Genomic DNA, 11,369 nt, shown 5'->3' with positions numbered 1-11,369 from the left:
TTTGAGACTGCTTCTCTAGGAAGCACTTTTACTTATAAGCGCTTCTACCAAAAGCGCTTTTATTATAAAGACGTTGATATTTTCATAAGAAATCAAACTGCTTCTTGGAAAAACACTTGCGAGTGCTTCCTAAAGAAGCACATGACAGGTGCTTCTCTAGAAAGCGCTTCTATGACTTAAAATCGCTTCTAAACTTTTTTTCCAAACACTATCAGAGTTGCTTTTGATTGTCAGAAAATATTTTTAACTGTTTCAGAAACACTCCCAAACGGACCCTAACTCAACCTACAAAATTCTAGATTGCTCGTGCATTTAGAGCCCAATCTCTCAACCGGAACCGAAAAGAGCCAATTTTGACCAAAAACCCAAACGAAACGACCCATCGAGAACGATTAAAGATAAGGGTATAAGGAAACGTTCCCGGGCCTTTGTTTAATTGTCGTTGAGTGATTCGGGCACGCTGTCAGCAGACGAAGATTACTGGAGAGAGAGAGAGAGAGAGAGCGAGAGAGAGTTAGGGTTTCAGAGAAAGAGCCGTAGAGGGGTCTCTTCAGCTCCGATCAATTGCGTATTTTAGGTAAAATTCCCTTTCATCCAGATCGAGTATTCTCCTACTTTTACTTCGCCTTTCTCATCTGTTTTGAGTAGTTATGATCTTCACTCTGTAAGCTTAATCAATCCCCTCTGGCTTTGCTCATAGTTTATTCCTTTTAATTAAATTTTGCTCAGAAATTTTCAATTTTGTTTCTGGATTAGCCCTACTAAACCCTAAAATCATTGACGGTTTCAGCAAAACCCCTAAAATCCGTTTGGGGTTTTTATTCAATTGTTTTTAATTTATCAATTGTTTCTGATGTCTGATGATGGATGTTGACATGTCTTGATGTGCAGGATAATTCTTTGTTCCGTCAGAAAATCCGTAAATTGATATAAGAATTGCAAAATTAGATGGAGGACTGGGGTAATACTGCTTGCTCTGTGTATCTTATTTATGTGTGCCAAATTCTATGTAATACTGCTTGCTCTGTTTAAATTTACCATGTGCATGTGAGGTTTTTTTAATTCCTTTAATTTATCTATATATATATTTTTTGTTTTTATTTTATAATATTATAATTGTGGTAAGTTTTTTTGTTATTTAATTATTAAGTTTGGTATTTACCGTAAGTTTTCCTGATGAAATTTGTCCAGAGTTGTTCTTTTTCTTAAACTTTGAAGCAAAATTCCATTTACTATTTATTCAACTGGAGTGTTATTTTGTTTATAAAGCTGGCTTTCTTTTTTTTCCTGCTTCAGAGGATGAGAAAATTCCAGCTCTTCTTTCTAATGACCAACCGATACGTAAATGGGACGACGAAGATGTGGATGAAAATGATATTAAGGACTCATGGGAGGATTTTGATGAACCTGCTCCTCTGGTATAATTGATAGCATCGTTAAGATCTTATTATTTTGTTCAGTCTCTGAAATGGTTTTATTTTTCCTGTTTATCATTCAAAAGCCCAATCATTGACTGATGGTTAATATTTCTTGGTTGAGGAAACTAGCTAATCTGCTGGGGAAAATAGGCAGCATGATTGTTTGTCTTTTGATGTGAGACCTTCAATATGGATATTGCATCAATATAAATGTATATAAGTGGTGATTTTATGGAAAAACATCAGAATTGAAATTTGAGATTATATGGGTCCCGTATTTTTGAATATTATAGAGTGTTGGTTAAGAAAGAATTAACGAAGAAAAAGAACAATATCAAGAACGTGATTTCTGCTGGATGCCCTTGACTGGTCGCAAACCATATAATGTCACTTTGTATTGTGTTTGTCTATGTTGTCTAGTCATTGCTCGTTATTTCTCTTCCTTGCCCTCAATTGAAAATAGAGATAACTAGTTTTAAGCAAAGGGTTTAACGCTATTGTCCTACAGAAAGAGGTCGACCTCCTTTATGCAATGATTTCATACATTTCAACATTTGGATTTATTTCCCCTTTACTAATGAAATTGAGATTGACTAATTTAGGTCATATCTAGCGGTTTGGTATGACAAGATTTCACGATTTAAATAATGCTGGTATATGAATAAGACAAACAATCATGTTAGGTTTAGGTCATATCTAGTCTATTAGATGAATACGATTTGGATCATCATGTTATATGGTCAGGAGAACAGCTTTGCTTGGTACTCCAGTTAGTTAAATGTACATTCTAGCTGAAGGAGAGACTTTACCTTTACTTAGAGAGGGGCAGCAATACTATAAGGGTAAATGAAATTTGTAACTGGTCAAGATGATACGAAGTGTTTTTGTTTTCCGTGTGTTGACTGGAATGGAACTATTGACTTTGAGCACTGAGCACTGATCAGTGATTCCATTTCTCAAATTGGTAATGCCAAGTCTATCTGTTGTTTTTCTGATTTAAATAGAGTTTATATCGAACAAAGTAATAGGTGCAATACCATGGATGCAAACAAAGCTAGAAATCACTTGTGGAAGTGTATCGCATTGTATCTCCCATCACAGAAGAATTGGAATTATTTGTTATCCTTTTTTTAGTTGGCGCAAAATTAAAATGATATAAAAGAATTGTTTTTCGATATTTGTCTTTATAAAACAAATTTTGAAATACTTACTTGGTATGCACATTGTTGTGAGCATATTTTGAATCTGTCCACAAACTATAGCGAGCAGGCTGATGTGCAGTCATTAAGTTGGAGGGATTTAACCAATCAGGTTGGAGTAATGCTCAGCATGCATCATCATATTGATTGCATTTTGTTTTTCATCTTTTGGGTTAATGAAAAATCTGTTTGTCCTTTATAATAATGATTATCCTTAATAATTTGTTATTTTGATGGTGGCCAGGAACCCGCAACAAAGCCAGCTGCTGAAAAGGCTCCCAAGAAACCTGCAACAAAAGCTACTGAAAAGAAAGGAAAAACTGTTGAAGTAGAACAAGAGCCACTGGATCCCATTGCTGAGAAACTTCGCCAACAAAGGTGAGAGTGAACAATTAATCTCTGTTATTCTCTCTGTTATTACATATTTTTAAATATCGAGGTAATATGTGTTCTAGAAATGGAAGTTTCTGTTTTACCAAGAGTAGCATGCAATGCATACCTAAATCATTTCAGAGGATCGCTGGTCATATAAACTGACAAGTCATATTCAGATCTCCCCCGGCTCATGCTTAAGTTCAGTTCATTTGAGCTGACCTATAAATTAGGTTGATGCTCTATGGAATTGGGAAATGCTTGCTTTAAGACCAGCAATCCTCTGAGGTGTGGCTAGCCCAGTCTGTAGCTACGCTTAGGAGGAAGAAAGGGATATACTGGTTCTTTTAACTTTTATTTTTTAATCTGTTTAAAGTCCCACACAAATCACATTGTTTGTTATGGGGAAATTTAAAAATAAAATAAAATAAACTCCTAAAAGCCGTAGGTCTCTGAGGAATTAGCTCAAAATTCACGCCTTGAAGGGACAATGTAATCGCTTCATGAAAAAGGCTTATGCTTTTTGGGAGGTTTTGCCTTTTAGAGGAATGCCTGCCCGCCTGAAGCACTTGTGTTTGATACTATTATTCCCAGATTGGTACTTATTAGGAATCTCGAGTGGAAGTACAGGCTATGTTGTGTAATCACTTCAGAACTTTGATGTGTTCATACTGAATGTCGGAACTTAATTTAAATAGATACTTGGTTCAACTATTGGCTTATAATGGTAAGAAAGTGTTCTTCTGTAACCATATTCAGAAGGATGCTTGGTAGCCCAGTCAACATGAAGTATGTTATTAAGAAGTCCAATGATAGAGAGTTAGAGGGCAGCTAAGTTAGCGGACAGGCATCGAAATATTAGGCAAGGGACAGAGAGAGGTACTGAGATTTTAGGAACAGAGGATCTGGACTTGTCATTAAGCCTTACTAAATGATGGTGAGGCCCATTTATTGACTAGGCCAAATTTTGTTTAAAAAGTTATGCAAATTTGTTTCTTCTGTTTTTCTAATTCATTGTTTTGATATGTTGATAGTAATAGTGCCTATGTGATAGAATCATTAGTTTGGGCACCCTTTCTGTATAGTGCCTATGTTGTCTTTAAAAGGTTCATTCATCTGTCCACCATAGGCTGTGTTCTGTGATCTGGCCTCTATTGGATTTTCTTTTTCCTGAATTTTCATTGGTACTGTATGCGTTGGATGTGGAACCAGGTGGTTCAAAATTTGTCAATAATTTATCAGTGAAAACATTATTTGTTACCAGCGAACGAACAATTACATGTTGAATACGCCAAAAGCCTAAACCTAGTACACGAAAGCCTTATAATATTAAATACTTGGTTAGATTTGGTCTCTGTTGGTTCTGACTGAAGCTTTTCTCTGTCACAGGCTGGTGGAAGAAGCAGACTACAAGTCCACCAAGGAACTGTTTTCTAGTAGAGGTGATGACAAAACCATTGATAATTTCATTCCCAAATCTGAAAGTGACTTCCTGGAATATGCAGAACTTATTTCTCATAAACTTCGTCCATTTGAGGTGTGTTATTTGTGCTTCCCTTTTGAATAAAGGTTGAATAATTCTCGAACTTGTTTATGGAGATTTTATGCTTTTTCCTTTTTAATTTCATTACAGAAAAGTTTCCATTATATTGGTCTTCTGAAGGCAGTAATGAGACTGTCAATGACTTCTTTAAAAGGAGCAGATGCAAAAGATGTTGCATCTTCTATTACGGCAATTGCAAATGAGAAGATAAAAGCAGAGAAGGAAGCAAATGCTGGTAAAAAGAAGACAGGTGCACATCTTTAGCCTACTTCATTCTTTTTTAAGAAACAGAATTTGTCATGCTTCATTTCAGTTTTATTTATGATATTTGATTCTATAAAGGAAAAAGAATACGAGTATATTGGAACTTAAAGGAAAATCAAGTGTTGATGTTTGAATGTTTTAAAATAATTTTGAAGAATGTCCTGCATGTTGAGGGGAAAAAAAAGAAAAAGAAAGAGAAAACTGAAATGCACTATTGGGTTTTATTTTGAGAAGCATCAGCCAGAGCCTCTTAGTATTGTGGAACTCAAAAAGTAATGAGTTGGAAAATGCCTAATCGTGTAGAGTGCATAAACTTATGTGAAAGGTATTGGTCAAAGCAGCTGTCGGGCTTTGCAGGTTGAATTTTGGCTTTTGGGTGTAGGTGTCACCAAAGAATGAAAACAGCTAAAGATTTGTGTAATCAGAGTTGAATGCGTTTGATTTCAAGTATTATTTTCTATAGTTATGTAGATCTACCGATTATGACAGTGCCAGACTACAGATATAACTTCTCACCGGTGTTTGTTACTTGATTTTCTTGTTTGCAGGTGCGAAGAAAAAGCAGCTACTTGTTGATAAGCCGGATGATGATATAGCTGTTGATGGCTATGATCCGCTCGATGACTATGATTTTATGTGAGTGTTTTGATGTAGCAAGTTTTATCAAAAAGGCAGTACAGGAACCTGTATTTTCAACATTGAAGTAGGGAGTAAGATTCATCCGGCCCCCCTCAGAGGAGATTGATTGATATGAGTGTTATGTATTTTGATCGAATAAGAGTGTCAGATTGCCTTTTCTTATATGATGGTCAATTTTGTTAGTCACGGATGCTTGCATTGCACTCATTGGCTTGTCAAATTAAATATATTACTACAGTTGAGCAAGTTTTGCTTATTTTTTATCTGGCTCCTACATGTTGCATTCACTTTTTATGGGCACTATTTAATGTTGGATCATAGTTTCCTGGATAAATTTCATTCATTGATTATATTTGACTCCTTAATCAGTCGAGTCGGCCTAGCTTCTAATTACAAGTGCTAGGATTTGCCTCCCCAACTTTGACTTGTTCATTGCTCAGTTTGGTCATTTTTTCGCTTGGGGTGAATTTTTCTTGTCTTGGAAAGAGAGAAAAACTGAGAATCGGTATAATTTTTAATTTTATTTTTCGCTCAGGAGAATCGGTATAATTTGAAGAAGTTCAGTATTGGTGCTTTGATCTGGTGCTTGTGCCATAGATTTAAGGATCACACTGATGAGAGACCAAAAGAGTAAGAATTACATTGAATAATTTGAAAGTTTGAAAGTGATAAAATCCCCGAAAGAAAATTAAGACCTTTATTGGAAACTTCTCGCAATGAACAAAACACATCATAATTTTTATATAAAAAATGGAAAAAAAAGAAGGGAAAAGAAGCTAAGCAGCTGCTTTAACTACAACCAATGTCAGAAAATGGAGAGGGACTTGCCCATCTCTGGCTGGTTGCCCTTGTCCTTAGCACACAGGACATGCATTTGTGCAGTGTGATGTGTGCTATAGGAATAAGGGCCTAAACACTCCGGATATTGAAGTATTTCTGCAGACAATGGTACAAACTTAGTTAAATAGTGAGGTAGCAAACATTATACAACTTATTACAATAACTACTCATATGTGTTTAAACTACTCGGGATAATAGATTAATTTAATTCGAATTCAAACTCGGAAGTGCATGAATCCGTTTATAGTATAATGTCATGCAAATACGAGAATTGTTCTTGCAGAAATTAGTAATTGATTTTAGTTTCTTTAACCTGGTTCAACTTGAGATTCTTTTATGGATTTTCAATTGAAGACTCAACTAAACTAACAAACAAGAAAGCAAACATTTGACAATTAAGCAAGTAAATATGGAGGGTGCAACCTAATTTAAATCGACTGAAACAAAACAAACCATCAAACAAGCTAGGATTTTAAATTGATTATGAACGCATCATAATCAACCACTAATGTTCTTAGATGCAAGCTAACAAATTCACAAGTTAATTGATGAAGATTCCTTAAGCCTTTGGTCCAACACTTATGCCAAGTTTTTCTAGAGTATGATTTCTATCCTTGGACTAGCACAAAATCAAATATTTATAGATGCAATTTACTTGTGGTGAAGCATAAATTAAACACTAGAAACTCATTAAAATAAATGAAAATGAAGAATTCATACAAACGTCAATATCTCGGTCTAGACTTGTATACATTTACAATCCTCAATCTCAAAAAGCTAATTGAAGCATGCAACTTATTGGTACCATTGCACACAACACATCGAATACACTAGATGCAAAACACTAATGGTGGCCAATCAAAAGAATTCAACTAGTACTAACTAAAGCAAAAATTAAGAATTCATCAATCAAACTTGGAATTTAATAATTTAGTATCTAAAACCCACAAATAATACATTTTGGGCATGCTCCTAGCCTTAACTAAGAAGTTTAGCTAGACATAGTCAAAGAAAACAACATAATTAAGCTTAAAACATAAGAACTAAAAAGTTTGCCTAGACATAGTCCTTTTCCTCAAGGACGACTAATTTTCTTTTCTTTTCCTTATCCTTCTATGATTAGGTTTTGACTTTTCAAGGATTCTTACGAAGCTTACATGGACTTGCTTGATAACTACGCATGGTTAAATGGCAGATGATGACATCATATGATGATGTGTTGTTTTGACTTTTTTGAGTTGACTTTAATTTTTCCACTTAAGATTTTTCCAAAATTTGATATGTTAACCTTTCTTGCATGTGGCAAACTCCTAGTTAGAGTAGGAAAACATTCATTTTGACTTAAACTGGACTACCTAGGGCTTGTTTGATAGGAATGACTAAATTAGCAATCAAGGCATAATAGGGTAAACTGCCGAACACCTTTTGAGCTATTTCAACTGTCAATCTTAGCACCATGAATTATTTTTTCAGACAATCTAGCTCTCATATTAAGTTTACTCACTAATTTTTCCCCTGTCGTTAGCTTTTACACAATTCCATCCAAATGTCCATAAAAAAAATCCGTGAATGGCACGTGCGTCCACTTTAAGGGTAATCTCGTCCTTCTAATCCTCAAAACCTTTTCCCTCATATTTCTTAATTTTCCTCTTTCAATTCGCACCAAAATCCACCGCTTTATGACAGATTCCAACCGCATTTGTAGGCATTCTAACCTTTTCATTCTGCTTATGTTCATCAATTTCATGAACAAGACAAGAAACTGCACTTGAAGAGAGGATAAATAGGAACATACTTGCAACTTCAACCGAATTGAGTTTGAGCACTTTTATTACTGAGGATGATATAGTACATATCTGTCAATATGGAATTGAGGTTGAAACGATTGTTTGCTTGTCTGATGGTAGTCCAGGGAGGAGGTTACATGTGTGTTGTAAAGAGAAGTATGGCAGTGGTTGTGGTTGGAAGGATTAGGACCCCAAAATGTTTGACCGTGCTACACATGTCATACGTCGGTTGAAGAGGCGAATCAACTCATTAGAAGAGAAAGAGCTAGAGAGAAGAAGATTGTATACATAGTACTTAATGACCTCTATACATTCCTGCATATTAGGAAACTCCATCCCTCAGTGGAATTTTGGATCTAACAAGTCATGTTGTTTATTGTACTGCTTGAATTTTGGTTGCCTAAGACCTGTCTTCTTGCCATCTTCATCTTCATTATATCTATGAAACTATCTAAGTCAGATGTATTATAATCATCAGTCTCAACCTCACCTGGTTCTTTGTACTCATCATCTTGCTCTTCAGTTACAACATACTTATGAAAATTCATGTTGTCCTCTTCATCATTTTGCTCAAACTCACTATCTATGAAATCACCATTTTCCTCCTCATCCTCCCCGTCTTGCTCATCCTCTCCATCTTGCCACGCTACAGAAGCTTCCCTCACCTTCACCAAATTCTTCCTCTGCCTCACCAAATTCTTCCTCTATCTCAACATCCATGAAGTCAACATGAGCAGTTTCTTCATTACCATCATATCCATGAGAAGTATCTTCATAATCTTCAGCATTTTGAACATTTACAAAGCATAATGGGACTGAATGTGACACCCTGACCCAATTTCAACCATTTATTTAATATATTAAATTGATAAGTTACAATTTTGCCTCAGGTAAAGTCACGATAGTCATTTTTGGATTCGTGGGGATTTTTGGGATTTAAATAAGCAATAAGCCTCTCTCTCTCTCTCTCTCTCTCTCTCTCTCTCGCGAAACAACACAGCTGGCCGCTGTTTGGTCTGCAGCTCCTACTTCAGGCCACTTCCGGCCAAGAGACCGGTCCCAAAAGAACCAGCTCAACTCCCTCTTTGCATCCCTCCCTTTCTCTGGCGAAACTAGCAGCTCTAGTGACGGTGGTAGCTCGATTTTCTCTCGTATTTTCTGTCGAAATTTCCAAAGATTTCAGCCACCAATTTTGTCGATCCAGGTATTTCATCTATTCAACGTGATCTAGCTAATGGTTGGGTTGGTTAGGATCAATTACGAAGTTTTGAAGCTCGATTTAGGATCTAAATTTTGACTGATTTTTGGTTTGATTTTCCGGCAAGCTCCGGCCACTTTTTGGCCATGGCCCAAGAACAAAAGTTGCTCCTCTAGTTGTCCTGATTACGTAGGTATAAGTATTGCAGGGTGTTTTGAGAATTTTTCGGTCGCCGAAATTTTATTAGGACACCCACGCACTGCTGGCTATTGTGGCGGCGCATGGGCCAAGGTTGGGTGGCCCATTTGGTTCTAGAATATTCACCATGTCGTCCCTAGCATGATAGTATGCTTGGATTCGAATTTGGTTATCGTTTGATGATTGAACGGATTTACGCATTTTAGGCGATATCCAAGTCGATACGTTCGGACTATTGGATCGACTTCATTTCCAAGTATGTTGATCTAGGTACCTCTAGGATCGTATAGGAACTCACGGATCGAGAATTAGAGTCCCGGATACTATGAATCAATGATTCAGAGATGACATAAAATGATGACTGTCCGATTGTGCGATCAAGAGTGATTTGACCTCTCGATTTGGACCAAAATTGCAAACGAGGTTAGTATACTTTGTTGAACCCGTAGGGACTTTCAGAACTTTTTATAACTAAAATTTGTATTCTTTCTTAGGCACTCGGACTTCACTTGCAAAATCGGAGGGACCTTCGAAGGGTCAAGCGAGTTTGGACTCACAATGAGTGCACACTTATTTTATAATGATTTTTCTTACTATGATGATTTTATGAATTTATTTATGAATAGATTAATTATAGTGTGCACTTTCCGAACATTTGGTTTTGGTTAAGAAAAGGTTATTATTATTATTGTTATTATCATGATTATTATTATTATTGTTAATATTATTGAAAAGTGAGTTAGTTCGAAAAAATTGTGAATGAATTGATAACTGAAATTGAGAAATGTTTTGGAAATGTTTTCAAAACCACCTATATATCCTTTGGTTGCCTTCGTTTCTGATGTCATCTTAGTTGCTTCAGGAAATGGTTTGTCTTCAGACGATTTGGTTATCTTTGGATAAGTCTACGCTCGTATAACCATGTGCCATGAGTCCGGGACGCTAGAATCATGTGCTGCGAGGATTGCGTCTCAGGTAGACTTTATGTCCCCTGAGTTCTGTGAGGATAACATGGATATATATGGGTGGAAAGTTTTACAGTTGAGAAATTCTTTTTTTATTTATTTTAAAGCAGTGTTTTGTCCTTTGTTTAATATATTGTGCTTATGTATGAATACTATTTCCTTGGATAAACATAGCATAGAACTAAATCGAGTTTGCTAAAAATTTTAAAGGGTGGGGTTATTATGTTCTCACGATGTTTAACATTTATTTTTTGTCCACTCACACTTTCTTTGTTTTGCGCCCCCCAGGCAGTAGACGAGTACCAGACAACCACTTGAGGGCCTTCCCCCACCTACAACATTTCCTTCTTCTCTCTTGTGTAGGCGCTTACTCTGTTGTAATTAAGTTTTTGGTTGTAAACTTAACTACATTAGTTATGCTCTGATATAGTCCCAAAACCATGTAAGGCTTGAAGCCAACCGAATTAACTATTTTGTTCGTGAACTTAACTTGTGTGTGCTGAACGTTGGGAGAAACATTTTTTTTTTTTGTGACTCTGTTTGCAGGTAAAAATTATTGGTTTGACCCTTTTTCAGGGGAGACTGCCGTTTTTTGGTAGCTGTCGAACCCTAAAAGAGTCTTTGGATTTAGGTTTTTTTTGGATGAAATCTTTGGATTTAGGTTTAAAAGGGTATTTTGCACATTTGTGCTTAACATCGGTTAGGTGTTGTACACGCACATGGTTCGACAGGGATTCCAAAGTGGAATTTGGGTCGGGTCCTGTCACTGAACCTCAGAAGTAGGAGTAGGCCCATGTGTTGGAATTTAGTTATGTAGAACACAAACAATTGCCTCCCTTTCAACAACTTCACCAGCTTCAAAATAATCCTTAATTGCCTTAATTTCAACCCACTCAATTGTCTTGTGCTTGTAAGAGCACCTCCACCCCAAAAGGCAAGGGCAAGA

At 36.2% G+C, this 11,369-nt stretch overlaps 1 protein-coding gene across 1 annotated transcript; it reads left to right on the top strand.

Annotated features, from left to right (window-relative positions):
• The first annotated feature begins 320 nt into the window (after positions 1-320).
• Positions 321-5,707, top strand: LOC117627884 (eukaryotic translation initiation factor 3 subunit J-like). The gene is made up of 7 exons (XM_034360159.1): positions 321-577; positions 892-961; positions 1,297-1,418; positions 2,862-2,995; positions 4,379-4,526; positions 4,623-4,782; positions 5,345-5,707. The coding sequence occupies exons 2-7, from the start codon at positions 949-951 to the stop codon at positions 5,434-5,436; spliced, it is 669 nt and encodes a 222-aa protein (XP_034216050.1). The 5' UTR covers positions 321-577; positions 892-948; the 3' UTR covers positions 5,437-5,707.
• The last annotated feature ends 5,662 nt before the right edge of the window (positions 5,708-11,369 follow it).

The sequence above is a fragment of the Prunus dulcis genome, chromosome 5 (assembly GCF_902201215.1).
Source record: "Prunus dulcis chromosome 5, ALMONDv2, whole genome shotgun sequence".
Taxonomy (NCBI): Eukaryota; Viridiplantae; Streptophyta; class Magnoliopsida; order Rosales; family Rosaceae; genus Prunus; species Prunus dulcis.
This window is presented reverse-complemented; position numbering and strand designations above follow the sequence as displayed.

Coding starts and splice junctions, on each gene's coding strand:
- LOC117627884 (XM_034360159.1), top strand. Junction 1,419..2,861: donor TTGATGAACCTGCTCCTCTG/GTATAATTGATA, acceptor GATGGTGGCCAG/GAACCCGCAACAAAGCCAGC. Junction 4,783..5,344: donor TGCTGGTAAAAAGAAGACAG/GTGCACATCTTT, acceptor TCTTGTTTGCAG/GTGCGAAGAAAAAGCAGCTA.